The sequence below is a fragment of the Palaemon carinicauda genome, chromosome 19, assembly GCF_036898095.1.
Source record: "Palaemon carinicauda isolate YSFRI2023 chromosome 19, ASM3689809v2, whole genome shotgun sequence".
In the NCBI taxonomy this organism is placed as follows: Eukaryota; Metazoa; Arthropoda; class Malacostraca; order Decapoda; family Palaemonidae; genus Palaemon; species Palaemon carinicauda.
Window position 1 is genome coordinate 80828449 of NC_090743.1, and position 15505 is coordinate 80843953.

The window sequence follows — 15505 nt, forward strand, 5'->3', positions numbered from 1 at the left end:
CATTTCAGTATCATATTTATATCTAAAAACAAAGCGAATTATAAATCATGTCAATTATTATTATTATTATTACTATCCAAGCTACAACCCTAATTGGAAAAGCAAAATGCTATAAGCCTAGGGGCTCCAATAGGGAAAAATAGCCCAGTGAGGAAAGGAAATAAGGAAATAAATAACTGAAGAGAACAAATTAACAGTAAATCATTCTAAAAAAAGTAACGTCATAACAGATATGTCATATATAAACTATGAACAACTTCAAAAACAAATATGTCATATATAAACTATAAAAAGACTCGTGTCCGCCTGGTCAACAAAAAAGCATTTGCTCCAACTTTGAACTTTTGAAGTTCTACTGATTCAACAACCCGATTAGGAAGATCATTCCACAACTTGGTAACAGCTGGAATAAAACTTCTAGAGTACTGCGTGGTATTGAGTCTTATGATGGAAAAGGCCTGGCTATTAGAATTAACTGCCTGCCTAGTATTACGAACAGGATAGAATTGTCCAGGGAGATCTGAATGTAAAGGATGGTCAGAGTTATGAAAAATCTTATGCAACATGCATAATGAACTAATTGAACGACGGTGCCAGAGATTAATATCTAGATCAGGAATAAGAAATTTAATAGACCGTAAGTTTCTGTCCAATAAATTAAGATGAGAATCAGCAGCTGAAGACCAGACAGGAGAACAATACTCAAAACAAGGTAGAATAAAAGAATTAAAACACTTCTTCAGAATAGATTGATCACCTAATATCTTAAGAGACTTTCTCAATAAGCCAATTTTTTGTGCAATTGAAGAAGACACAGACCTTATATGTTTCTCAAAAGTACAGAAAGTACAGAAAACCTGAATTTGACAGGTATAAGTACAGAAGAATTGTCATTGACTTTCATCTTTCTTTTTGGCCAAGTGGTAGTGTCACTGTTTATACAAGCTTCCCGGACCAGGGTTCGACTCCCAGCCGGTTAGAAGCTCTTGTCTTTGCGTGAATTTGCCTGGGGCTCTGATCCCGAGGTCGTTAAGAGAATCCAGACATTAATGTATAAAAAAATATATGGCTTATTTAAATATGAAAAACGCATCTAAATATGCAAAATATATTAATCCAATGCCAAGTCCCAAACATACCAATTAGCTACGATGGTGAAGATGGGTCGATGTCAATTCTAAGTACAAAAAAACCTGAATTTGGCAGGTATACGTACAGAGGAATTGTCATTGACTTTTATCTTTCTTCGTGGCCAAGTGGTACGGTCATTGTTTATACAAGCTTCCCGGACCAGGGTTCGACTCCCAGGACAGTTAGAAGCTCTTGTCTTTGTGTGTGGGGGGATCTCTCTCTCTCTCTCTCTCTCTCTCTCTCTCTCTCTCTCTCTCTCTCTCTCTCTCTCTCTCTCTCTCTCTCTCTCCTCTCTCTCTCTCTCTCTCTCTCTCTCTCTCTCTCTCTCTCTCTCTCTCTCTCTCTCTCTCTCTCTCTCTCTCTCTCTCTCTCAGAAATATGTATCTTTTTTTTCATCAGTTTTTAGTAGGGATTGTATGAATCAGATTTTTACAGTTAGGCAGATATGCGAGAAATATTTAGCAAAAGGTAAAGAGGTGTATGTTGCATTTATGGATCTGGAGAAAGCGTATGATAAAGTTGATAGGGAAGCAATGTGGAATGTGATGAGGTTATATGGAGTTGGTGGAAGGTTGTTGCAAGCAGTGAAAAGTTTCTACAAAGGTAGTAAAGCATGTTATGATATGAAATAAAGTGAGCGATTGGTTTCCGGTGAGAGTGGGGCTGAGACAGGGATGTGTGATGTTGCCGTGGTTGTTTAACTTGTATGTTGATGGAGTGGTGAGAGAGGTGAATGATCGAGTGCTTGGACGAGGATTGAAACTGGTAGACGAGAATGACCATCAGTTGTTGTTTGTGGATGATACTGTACTGGTTGAAGATGCGGAAAAGAAGCTTGGCCGATTAGTGACAGAATTTGGAAGGGTGTGTGAGAGAAGGAAGTTGAGAGTTAATGTGGGTAAGAGTAAGGTTATGAGATGTACGAGAATGGAAGGTGGTGCAAGGTTAAATGTCATGTTGAATGGAGAGTTACTTGAAGAGGTGGATCAGTTTAAGTATTGGGGTCTGTTGTTGCAGCAAATGGTGGAGTGGAAGCAGATGTACGTCAGAGAGTGAATGAAGGATGCAAAGTGTTGGGGGCAGTTAAGGGAGTAGTAAAAAATAGAGGGTTGGGCATGAATGTAAAGAGAGTTCTGTATGAGAAAGTGATTGTACCAACTGTGATGTATGGATCGGAGTTGTGGGGAAGGAAAGTGACGGAGAGACAGAAATTGAATATGTTTGAGATGAAGTGTCTAAGGAGTATGGCTGGTGTATCTCGAGTAGATAGGGTTCGGAGCAAAGTAGTGAGGGTGAGAACGGGTGTAAGAAATGAGTTAGCAGCTAGAGTAGATATGAATGTGTTGAGGTGGTTTGGCCATGTTGAGGGAATGGAAAATGGCTGTCTGCTAAAGAAGGTGATGAATGCAAGAGTTGATGGGAGAAGTACAAGAGGAAGGCCAAGGTTTGGGTGGATGGATGGAGTGAAGGAAGCTCTGGGTGATAGGAGGATAGATGTGAAAGAGGCAAGAGAGCGTGCTGGAAATAGGAATGAATGGCGAGCAATTGTGACGCAGTTCTGGTAGGCCCTGCTGCTTCCTCCGGTGCCTTGGATGACCGCGGAGGGAGCAGCAATAAAGGATTCAGCGTTATGAAGCTTCATCTGTGGTGGATAACGGGGGAGGGTGGGCTGTGCCACCCTAGCAGTACCAGCCGAACTCGGTTGAGTCACTTGTCAGGCTGGGAGGAACGTAGAGAGGAGAGGTCCCCTTTTTTTTTGGTTTCATTTGTTTGATGTCGGCTACCCCCCAAAATTGGGGGAAGTGCCTTGGTATATGTATGTGTATGTATGATATTTGTTTATCATATATACATCTTATAAAGTATACATTATAGAAGACTTCTTGTGTCACAGGAAACAAATGGATATTTTTATTAAATTTCTGTATAAGGTAAAGTACATTATTACTGTCGAGTAGTTTTATATCTTCTGTCGGCTATTTATCGTGGAGTTTCTAGAGGGCAGACCTGTCTCCTCGGAGGACAACCCCCCTCCTATTGAGAAATGAGAGGGAGGGACTTGAAATCTTCTATGATTATCATCATGATCCCAGACATGAAGGTTTTAAGTCAGGAATCTGACCCTTTAATTTTCCTTCAGCTTTACTTTACCACCAGCCTAGAAAAATAAGTCAAATACCAGTGTCTTATTTTCTGGAAACCCAATGCAGAAATTACTATACTTTATGGGGATACCTTATTCTCGATTTAATAGTGAGAAATCAGATTCTTGTAAATTTCTGTTGGACTTTTTATTGATCTTGTTTCTCAAGAAGTCCATTGTTGAACAGTGTTTTGATCCCTCAGTCCAGGGATACTATGTATCCCTTTCAATATTGTGTCCACAGATCAGAAGCGAAGATCTTCATCTGGATGACCTAGAGCCGTTCGATGGAAAATCTTCACGTGTGGTTGCCCGAGTAGATTGGGAAGTGGGGGCAGTTTTCTTGGTGTCTCTACGAGCAGATATAGAAAGTCCGAAAACCACTCTGCATGCTGCCACAGCACAGCTTTGAGGATCATCATTACGTCTTGTGATGTCCTCACTTTGTTCAGTAGCCTCCTGTCACACGGGTGTTGGAAGGGATCATGCCAGAACGCTAGTGGGTCTGTTACTGACGAGCAGTACACACGAAGTTTCTGGTAGAGGGACGTCGCGAACAGATCTGCCGTTGGCGAACTCCACAAAGTCAAGACTTTGTTGGCTATCTGTTGATTTAAAGACCACTCAGAACCAACTATCTGAGTCCTTCTGCTCATTTTGTCCACCAGCATGTTCTTCTTGCTGGGGATGAAGCGGACTGTTAAAGTTACTTAGTTCTCTTCTGTCAATTTCAGGATTTCTACAGCTAGCTGGCATAGAAGCTGTGAAAAAGTACTCCTTGCTTGTTATGTGAGTTACCACTATAGAGTTGTCGCTCATCAGCACTACGTAGCGCCCTGTAAAATACTGTTAGAAATGCTTGAAAGCCAGAAAAGCAGCTTTCATTTCTAGGAGGGTCATTAGGCACCGTCTTTCAGATGCGGACCAGAGTCCGGAAGCCGTCCGGAGTAACAGATGCATCTGTTGAGAACATCAAATCTGGGGGAGGAGAAAGAAGGCCTACTCCCTTAACTAGGTGGTGTCTAACACCCACCAGTTCAGGTCTCTCTTCTGTTTGGGACCCACTGGCACTATAGGGCCTGGTGGGTATCTGTGCTGGAACAAGGTCTTCGGCTGCCACTGAAGTGACGGAATGCAGAGACAGCCGTGTGGAACTAACTTTTCTATGGAAGTTCGGTGTCCTAACAGCTTTCGCCATCGATGTGCTAGCAACTCTTCTCTCGCGAGGATGTCCTGGGCTACCTCTTTCAGTCTCTTCGCTCTGTCCTCAGATAGGAAGATTTCGCCAAGTGTGGTCTTGATTCTCATTCCTAGATGTACCATATCTTGGACCGGTTGCAGTTGAGATTTCTCTCGGTTTATCAGGATCCCCAAATCATGACAAAAGGAAAGAAGTTTTTCTCGGAGGAGGAGAAGGTTCTCCCTCGAGTCTACAAGAATCAGCCAATCGTCTAGATAATGAAGGAGACGAATGCCTTTCTTGTGCGCCCAGGTGGACACTAGAGTGAAGACTCTCATGAACACCTAAGGTGCTGTGGACAGGCCGAAGCACAGCACTTGAACTGGTATATCTGTTCTTCTATCATAAAGCACAGGTACTCCCTTGATGAAGGATGGATTGGGATCTGGAAGTACGTGTCTTTCAGGTCCGAGATCATGAAGTCATTCGGTCAGACAGTCTGTCTGATCATTTATGCCATCTCCATTTTGAAATGAGTCTGTAGGACAAACTCGTTCAGGGCTGAAAGGTCTGTAACGGGTCTCCAGCTTCCAGATGTCTTTTACACTTTAAATAATAGACTGTAAGCCTGGGGACCCTACCAAGGCCTCCTGAAGAGCGTCCTTCTCTAGCAAAGTCCTGACTTTGGCCCCTAGGGTCTTGTCTTTTGCTGATCGCTTCGCATAGGACCTCGTCGTTGACTGATTTTAAGTCAGTGGAGGAGGGACAATGTACTCCTTTCTTAATACAGAAGTCAACCAAGGGTCAGCTCCGTAGTCCATCCACCTCTGCCATCTGCTCATCAGGCATCACCTTACCAGTGGAATGGTTGGGGGATTGCCCTCTTTAGCGTGGGTGTCCTTGCTGGGATTTCTTGTTGCCTTTCAGCCTCGTCTTGAAATTTCGCCCTCTTCTTCGGAGCACTCTTCCTCTGGCTACCTTGAGGGGTTGGGGAAGGTTGCCTCTGCTTTGGAGGTGCTGGCTGGTAGGAGTGAGAGGAAACAACTCATTGGAGGAGAGTGTCCTGGCTGACCCTTCGCCATCAGTCTGCTACACCCTCAATGTAATCCCCATTAAACAAGGAGGGGAGTTACACAGCTTCATTGCCTCTCTCTTTGGCACCTGTTTCTGAAATCTTGAGATGATTGCATCTTGTCGCCTTCAGACCCAGTTAACCCATTGGTTAACCACATTTTCTGTTAAGAATTCAAGGGTTAACGCACCTGAAGGAAGGAAAGCGAACAAAGTTTCCTTCCTCTTAGGAGAGTTTAAAGTCCTCGTCCTTAACAAGATAACCGACCGAGCCCAACCAATAGTCCAGCCGTGAAGCGGATTCCAAGGCACTTTGCAACCTGTTCCATATTGGTCATCTACATCGCAGAGAACTGGACGGGCAGCGTTGTCAGTCTTTCAATGGAAGACTGTGTCAAGGATACGATTGCCGTATCCAGTATAAGAGGGGAAGAGTCGTTAGATATAAAGTAAATAAGGTTTTCACAGAAACACTTGCGTAAGGTCTTAAGCCATATAATAAGTGAAAATAATCAAAATAAACGTAATATACTGGAGGAGCTGTGAACAGTGGCGGGCTATGGGAAAAACTGGTTGCAATAATACCAGATAATTAAAATATGAAATGCATGCCACATGAGATTATATAAATGCTACATAGTATTCCCTATGCTCCAATAAACAAGAATACTTGCATACATGTATTCCTAACACAACATATATACTAAATGTGTATTAGCAATAAAGGTACATATAACAATGATAATCATATATATACTGTATATGTAAATAATTATAATGATAATCCATCAGCGGTGAAACACAATAGTCTCAAGAGAGCAACTAGGAGAGAGGCTCTCCTACTCACCTGATCTCCCAAAGGAGATAGGCCCAACGCTTTCCTTGCCACGAGGGGTGGGGTAAGACAGGGGACTGAGCACTTGCGCGACTGCAGCTGGACAGGTATGAACTCCAGAGAGTTACCTGTCAAACCGATCTTGTGCAAGACTGCTTTCACGTAGCGCTGAGCGCATCGCTATGGCGAGGAGGAGGAGCAAATGGTAACCTTCTCCCATCCTCGTCATCCAGCTCCAAAAAGCTGAGCTCCGATGAACTGGAGCAGGGTATGGACGAATTCCAAGCCTTTCGGCGGAACCCTCATGGAGGGGGACCCCTTAGGAGAAGACCTTTCCACTCGCAAGTGAAAAGAACGATAAACATCTCTTCCCCTGAGAGGCGGATTACCTCGCGGACGAGGGAGCTGCTGTTCAGAAGGGAGTGTCGGGTCATCCTTCCTAGGAAGGTTGGACTATTCAACACCTGGAGGCAAACCTCTCGGTCGTGCATTTCCTATCTCCTCCCTTCAGGCAAACCCGACGAGAGGATCAACTCCCTGCACAACCTCCGGAACGAAGCTGAAACTCGTTCCCGAGACCACAAGGTCTAGTGACAAGCCACTTAAGAGTTGTGCTTGTCCTCAACTGCTCCTATCCTCTGCCAGAGCAGGGGGGGGGGGACATCAGGGAGAGCAGGAGATGAGGTCTCAGTGTCTGAGTGTGCATGCACACCCAAACGAAGGACTTCCTGTAACCTCTCCTTTGACGGACGACCCGTCAACCCCAGGGAGAGCCACAGCAGACAAACAGCATCGTCTGAAAGAATCCCCTGCGAAGGTCTCTACCACTGCCCCACTAGGGAAGGCTACGGGAGAAGAACTCACACAAGGTTGTCCTGGAGTTATAGGGGCGCCACTCGTACTTAACCGTTCCCCGTAGGAAGCCGGTCAGGCAGAGTCAGGGTGGGGAGATCGAGCTGGAGGAAAAAGATGGCAAGCCTTCTTCCCTTTCGAGGCTGACCTCAAAGGGGAAGAATCTCTTTTACCCTTCTAATTTTGTCTGCTAAATTTCGACCACTCCCTACACACATCACAAAGAGACCCCTGCGTACGCGAGTGACCTCGGCATAAAGGGCAGAGACCTTGAGGATCCATCTCCTCAGCGAACATGAAGGTGCTGCATTGGCACCCTTTCAAGCTCAGACAAACCCGCGTAGCAATAATCCCCACGGGCAAGCACAGCTGAAAAAAGAAAAAGGTAAGAAAAATTAAGTTTCAGCAAGTTATTTAAGGTTAACGGGAGAGTGAAACACTTCTGCACTCTACCAGGCTGAATTGAAAAGTGACAGTTAGTCACTAGTGCTGGTGGAAGCGGAGTGTAAACAGACCCCTCGCTACCCCTGCTAACTAGCAGTGAGTCGTTGAACCCTGTTAAACTTTTAGCTTCGGCTACTCTTCAGCTTCGCTGAAATAATAACGCACCTTAAAGAACGGAAAGTTTGTATTTTGCACCGGGAGAAAAGCATTCTTGAATGGCATTCAAGTATTCACGAATAAGCCCCGCGACTCAGGGGGGTAACTGTAGTACTTATATGGTGATTCCCTTGAACATCTCTTCACTATGCAAGAGGGACAAAAATTATGTGTCTATGTCTGCCCGGCTCATAGGGATGACACAATTGTCGCTATACCACCCTGGGCAAGAATGTAAATAGAGAGATTTACTAGACATAAAGCACTCACCTGTATCTAAGAGATAGCGAATAGTAATGCAAGTGACCGGGAGTAAAGAAAAGACACAAGTCATGAGCACTTAACACTAAAAGGGTTAGTGAGTTGAATGCAAGAGGCTCAATCATAACGAGGGAGAGCATAACCTTTTCACTTCACAATTAGCAGTGTTGTGGGGAGGCAATGTGGACAAGAGTCTTCTTGTAGCATATAAATGTGCTATGGTTGCCTAGCAACAAAGCGTGGTGTTATCAACCCAATTTTCTTTGATTTGCCAGTCATAGAAAAAAGGACTAGCAGTAATCAATATAAAGGGCTCTGAAGTTTGTATCTGTGTGGGAATAAATTCGAAATTCCATAAGTTCAACATTGTTGTTCTTCAAAAACTTACACTTTTAGTTGTCCCTCTGGCTTCTTCCTTCTCCTCACGTTCTACCTGACGTAAAAGCTCCTGGACAGGCCGTGGTTCTGCAGCATCACATTCTACATTATACAAAGTAGTATACCTGAAAAAAAAAATTTATAGCAAAATGCACTTAACCCATATTTATTTGATATGCTCTGAACCACAAATATAAAAGATAAAACAATATAAAATGAGAATCTGAGAGTGTATATTGACTAGAACAGGTAGAGACTAGAGCCATTACTCATCGGTTGCGCTTACTACTCAGCGTTTGACATACAAACTTATCGTCTACTTTGATTTTACGCTGCTAAATGGAGGGAAGGTGGTGGTTTATTGCATGAACATCATAAGGGTACAGTTTGCCCTCCTAAGCTGTGGATTTTCCAAACAATGATTTGAATATCAGCAGTACATCAATTGATACCATCATACAAAAGTATACAGTACGTGTGAAATTTATTTATATGGGCTACAAAAACAATGAGCAAAATCTTCAAAGTATGCCATCGTTTGTATTCGATGGTCTGCTCAACACCCACTCAAGTCAGTAGCTTGAACGTGATCATGTGCCGAGTCATGTGTTGTGCCTAACATCAAGATACCTGCATTCTACCCAGTATGATCAGGTCCTCAGTCTTTCACTGCATCTTGAATCACGAGTGCATGTGATATCATTACATCAAATATAATAAAGAAAGTTTATCAAGTGAGTGCAGGTGATATCTTTGATCATTAAATATAACAAAGAAAGTTTATCAAGGGATCACAATCTATCATGAAATTATGGCTTCTGAATACAGTTTAAGTGAAGTGAATGGTGGCTAAAGAATAAAAAATATCAACAGATAAGGTGAATAGAAAAGGTGATAGAAAAGGTGAAAATTCTTAATTTAATTGAGAAAGAGGAAAAAGTATTTTGTTGAAACTGGGCACAAGTATGGGATTAAAAAAAATCTTTGATTTTGGAAATATAGTAATCAAGAATAGAAAATTCTTAATTTAAGAGAGGAGAAAGTATTTTGTTGAAACTTTGCATAAGCATGGGATGAAAAAATCTTTGATTTTGGAAATACATTAATCATAACGAGAAAGGGGATACAATGTAGCACTGCCATGACCCCCTCCATTGCTAAAGTTAATGCAATGGTATGTCAAAATCTTGGTGAAAATGGAGACACCTCAAATTTATAGAATGAAAAAAAAAATTTATAGATTGAAGTCATGACAAAAAGAGGATACAAACCGACTTTCACATGTTACGGTAAAAGGCCTTAAGACCAGGAAAATTTTTCAAACAGCATTTTAATTCCTTGCATAGAAATAAAGCCTTGGCACCAAGAAAGGAATGAATCGATATATACAAGAAAAGATATTCTAAATATAATAACTATGGAAAACCAAAAAATTACAAATTCTATATTTGTATTTTTCCTAGTTATACAAACCTGAGACATTTATATGAGTTACTTCTTGTTTCGTTTTCTACGGCCATATAATCAAAAGAAATTGGTTTGATTGTGACAGGCTCTGTTTCTAAGCAACTGCTGCACATGACGCATAACTTTTCTTCAAAGAGCTTAATCACAACACTCATCTGGTCATAGACTTGTGGGGCAGTTGAGGAGGGACCTTTGGTAAATGACTCAGGTTTGTATAACTAGGAAAATTACCAATTATATAGAATCTGTAGTTTATTCCTGCACAGATACAAACTTCAGAGTCATTTATATGGGAGTCTTCCTTAGGCAGGAGGAAGTCTCAATGAAGGTAAGAGGTCAACATTTTCTCTATCAAGATACAATCACTATTAGTAATAACACGAGATCAAAGTGAATTATTTGTGAACAACGCAGCCAGCTTGTAAGGAGGCAGGGCTTTATGTCCAATTCTACAGAATTAAATACTTTGCCAGGGTGAAGTGATATCAACATAAAGTGTTGCATAGTATATAAAATGTTAATATATCAACAAGAACTCAACTTCAATGCATTCTTACTTGCATTAGGGTGGATTCCAAATGATGGCTTCAAGTCCATTCAAGATCACCATCTGCCATAGCGCTTATTACATACCCTTATATTGCAGAGTGTCAAATTAACATAATTTATTGCTTGTTTGTTTTCTTAAATCAGCCTTGTACTTTAGTTTTAAGTGCTCTATTATATTCAGTTCAGTAACTGTAATTTTTTTACGTTAACGTAACGTTCAGTGGTTTTGCTCAGTGATTCCTCCTCGTTGTTAATTGCCTAACTATCGTGTTAACGATTGTTTTTATTTTGTTTTCGGGTTGGAATGGAACTGCAGTGCAGTGAGTGGAGGCCGGGCTGAGGCAGTTCGGGCCTGCGTAAGCTTCTGGACGTACACTCTTTTGTTGGCAGCCTTCTGGAGATTTATCCTTCGCCTTTTGGAGGAATACTCCAACGGACGTTCTTTGGAAGTGGTTTTCCGTAGATGTGCTGAGCCATCTGCGGTGTATGTGCATTGTGGAGTTGGATCACAGCTGTGATATCGCAGGTTATTGTCACTTGCGACACCTGTACTCCTGATTCCCGCCTGAGGATCTGGCGGGAGACATGGTCGTCGCTGTCCCGCCACGTAGGTGTTACACCAACCACTGTCCTGTCCGTCTTGAGCTGCATGTCCAGGAGAGCCAATGGCTCGTGAGGAGGCCCGTGGGGAGGAAATTGCCAGGTAAGATGTAATTATCCTGTGTTGTTCCTCGGAATTGATGCCAACCCCTGAGTCTAGCTTATTTTATCAACTAAAATGTTATTTTCCTTAGTAAAATAAATTTTTGAATATACTTACCCGATGATCATGTAGCTGTCAACTCTGTTGCCCGACAGAAAAAATCTAATGTCGGGATACGCCAGCGATCGCTATACAGGTGGGGGTGTACATCAACAGCGCCATCTGTCGAGCAAGTACTCAAGTACTTCTTGTCAACAAGAACTCAATTTTCTCCTCGGTCCACTGGTTCTCTATGGGGAGGAAGGGAGGGTCCTTAAATTCATGATCATCGGGTAAGTATATTCAAAAATTTATTTTACTAATGAAAATAACATTTTTCAATATTAATCTTACCCGATGATCATGTAGCTGATTCACACCCAGGGGGGTGGGTGGAGACCAGCATACATGTTAACATTAGAAGCTAAGTATCCCGTATTTCATTTTATCAGTTATTCAAAATAACAAACATAAAATAAATAAGTACCTGGTAAGGAAGTCGACTTGAACCATTACTCTGCCTTTTTTAAGTACGTCTTCCTTACTGAGCCTAGCGATCCTCTTAGGATGCTGAGCGACTCCTAGGTGCTGAAGTATGAAGGGCTGCAACCCATACTAAAGGACCTCATCACAACCTCTAATCTAGGCGCTTCTCAAGAAAGAATTTGACCACCCGCCAAATCAACCAGGATGCGGAAGGCTTCTTAGCCTTCCGTACAACCCAAAAACAACAATAAAAAGCATTTCAAGAGAAAGATTAAAAAAGGTTATGGGATTAAGGGAATGTAGTGGTTGAGCCCTCACCTACTACTGCACTCGCTGCTACGAATGGTCCCAGGGTGTAGCAGTTCTCGTAAAGAGACTGGACATCTTTGAGGTAAAATGATGCGAACACTGACTTGCTTCTCCAATAGGTTGCATCCATAACACTCTGCAGAGAACGGTTCTGTTTGAAGGCCACTGAAGTAGCGACAGCTCTAACTTCATGTGTCCTTACCTTCAGCAAAGCAAGGTCTTCTTCCTTCAGATGAGAATGGGCCTCTCTAATCAAAAGCCTGATGTAATAAGAAACTGCGTTCTTAGACATCGGTAAAGCAGGTTTCTTGATAGAACACCATAAAGCTTCTGATTGTCCTCGTAGTGGCTTTGTACGTCTTAAATAGTACTTAAGAGCTCTTACTGGGCAAAGTACTCTCTCTAGTTCGTTCCCAACCAAGTTGGACAGGCTTGGGATTTCGAACGACTTGGGCCAAGGACGAGAAGGAAGCTCGTTTTTAGCTAAAAAACCAAGCTGCAAGGAACATGTAGCCGTTTCAGATGTAAAACCTATGTTCCTGCTGAAGGCGTGAATCTCACTGACTCTTTTAGCTGTTGCTAAGCAAACGAGGAAAAGAGTCTTCAATGTGAGATCCTTAAAAGAGGCTGATTGAAGCGGTTCGAACCTTGCTGACATCAGGAACTTCAAAACCACGTCTAGGTTCCAGCCTGGTGTGGCCAACCTACGCTCCTTTGAGGTCTCAAAAGACCTAAGGAGGTCCTGTAGATCTTTGTTGGAGGAAAGATCTAAGCCTCTGTGGCGGAAAACCGCTGCCAACATACTTCTGTAACCCTTGATCGTAGGCGCTGATAGGGATCTTACGTTCCTTAGATGTAGAAGGAAGTCAGCTATCTGCGTTACAGAGGTACTGGTTGAGGATACTGCATTCGCCTTGCACCAGCTTCGGAAGACTTCCCATTTAGACTGGTAGACCTTGAGAGTGGATGTCCTCCTTGCTCTGGCAATCGCTCTGGCTGCCTCCTTCGAAAAGCCTCTAGCTCTTGAGTCTTTCGATAGTCTGAAGGCAGTCAGACGAAGAGCGTGGAGGCTTGGGTGTACCTTCTTTACGTGCGGCTGACGTAGAAGGTCCATTCTTAGAGGAAGAGTCCTGGGAACGTCCACTAGCCATTGCAGTACCTCGGTGAACCATTCTCTCGCGGGCCAGAGGGGAGCAACCAACGTCAACCGTGTCCCTTCGTGAGAGGCAAACTTCTGAAGTACCCTGTTGACAATCTTGAACGGAGGGAACGCATACAGGTCGAGATGGGACCAGTCCAGAAGGAAGGCATCCACGTGAACTGCTGCTGGGTCTGGAATCGGAGAACAATACATCGGGAGCCTCTTGGTCATCGAGGTAGCGAAAAGATCTATGGTGGACTGGCCCCATAGGGCCCATAGTCTGCTGCAAACATTCTTGTGAAGGGTCCACTCTGTGGGGATGACTTGACCCTTCCGGCTGAGGCGATCTGCCATGACATTCATGTCGCCCTGAATGAACCTCGTTACCAGCGAAATCTTTCGATCTTTTGACCAAATGAGGAGGTCCCTTGCGATCTCGAACAACTTCCTCGAATGAGTCCCTCCTTGCTTGGAGATGTACGCCAAGGCTGTGGTGTTGTCGGAGTTCACCTCCACCACCTTGCTTAGATGGAGGGACTTGAAGTTTATCAAGGCCAGATGAACTGCCAATAGCTCCTTGCAGTTGATGTGAAGTGTTCTTTGCTCCTGATTCCATGTGCCCGAGCATTCCTGTCCGTCCAGTGTCGCACCCCAGCCCGTGTCCGATGCGTCCGAGAAGAGACGGTGGTTGGGGGTCTGAACAGCCAAAGGTAGACCTTCCTTGAGAAGAATGCTGTTCTTCCACCACGTCAGTGAAGACCTCATCTCTTCAGAAATGGGCACTGAGACTGCTTCCAGCGTCATGTCCCTTCTCCAGTGAGCAGCTAGATGAAACTAAAGGGGGCGGAGGTGGAGTCTGCCTAACTCGATGAACAGGGCCAGCGATGAAAGCGTCCCTATTAGACTCATCCACTGCCTGACTGAACATTGGTTCCTTCTCAGCATGCTCTGGATGCATCCTGGGGGCCGACGGAAAAGCCCGAAAAGCTCGACTCTGAATCTCCATACCTAGATAGACAATGGTTTGAGATGGGACGAGCTGGGACTTCTCTATATTGACCAGGAGACCCAATTCCTTGGTCAAATCCATAGTCCATCTGAGATTCTCCAGACAGCGACGACTTGACGAAGCTCTTAAAAGCCAGTCGTCCAAATAGAGGGAGGCTCTGATGTCTGCCAAGTGAAGGAATTTGGCAACATTCCTCATCAGTTTCGTAAACACAAGAGGTGCCGTGCTTAGGCCAAAGCACAGGGCTTGGAACTGGTACACGACCTTTCCAAAGACGAACCTTAGGAAAGGTTGGGAGTCTGGATGGACGGGAACATGAAAGTATGCGTCTTTCAGGTCCAACGAGACCATCCAGTCTTCCTTCCTGACCGCTGCTAGGACCGACTTCGTCGTCTCCATTGTGAACGTCTGCTTGGTGACAAAAGCGTTGAGAGCACTGACGTCCAGCACCGGTCTCCAACCTCCTGTCTTCTTCGCTACCAGGAAGAGACGGTTGTAGAAGCCCGGGGATTGATGGTCCCGGACTATGACTACCGCTCCCTTTTGTAGCAAGAGCGACACCTCTTGTTGCAACGCTAGCCTCTTGTCCTTCTCCTTGTAGTTGGGAGAGAGGTTGATGGGAGATGTTGCTAAAGGGGGGCTGCGGCAGAACGGAATCCTGTACCCCTCCCTTAGCAACTTCACAGACTGAGCGTCTGCACCTCTGTTCTCCCAAGCCTGCCAGAAGTTCTTGAGCCTGGCTCCCACTGCTGTCTGGAGAGGTAGGCAGTCAGATTCTGCCTTTTGAGGACTTGGAACCCTTCTTCGATTTGCCACGATGACTGTCGGCACGGGTACCTCCTCTGCTGGAGGTTCTGCCACGAAAGGGCGGGATGAACCTAGACGCTGGTGTGTCCATCCTAGGTCTAGGCACGGAAGGTAAAGCTTTAGCCTTACGTGCGGAGGACGCCACCAGGTCATGGGTGTCCTTCTGGATCAACGAGGCAGCCATCCCCTTGACCAGCTCTTCCGGAAAGAGACACTTGGAAAGCGGAGCAAACAACAACTCCGACTTCTGGCATGGAGTGATCCCAGCAGACAAGAAGGAGCAAAGATGGTCTCTCTTCTTAAGCACTCCCGACACGTACGAAGCCGCAAGCTCACCAGACCCATCCCGAATGGCCTTATCCATGCTAGACATGATAAGCATGGCCGAGTCCTTATCCGAAGGGGAAGTCTTTCTGCTTAAAGCTCCCAAACACCAATCGAGGAAGTTGAAGATCTCAAAAGCACGAAAGACTCCCTTCAACAGATGATCCATGTCAGAAAAGGACCAGCAAATCTTAGATCGTCTCATAGCCAGCCTGCGGGG

At 44.3% G+C, this 15505-nt stretch overlaps 1 protein-coding gene across 1 annotated transcript in view; it reads right to left on the bottom strand.

Annotated features, from left to right (window-relative positions):
- The window catches only part of LOC137658693 (E3 ubiquitin-protein ligase RAD18-like), a 297989-nt gene that overhangs the window by 154915 nt on the left and 127569 nt on the right, over positions 1-15505 (bottom strand). Inside the window, exon 9 of the mRNA XM_068393684.1 lies at positions 8462-8576. Coding sequence (XP_068249785.1) covers positions 8462-8576 — 115 coding nt within the window. The remainder of the gene's footprint in view (positions 1-8461; positions 8577-15505) is intronic.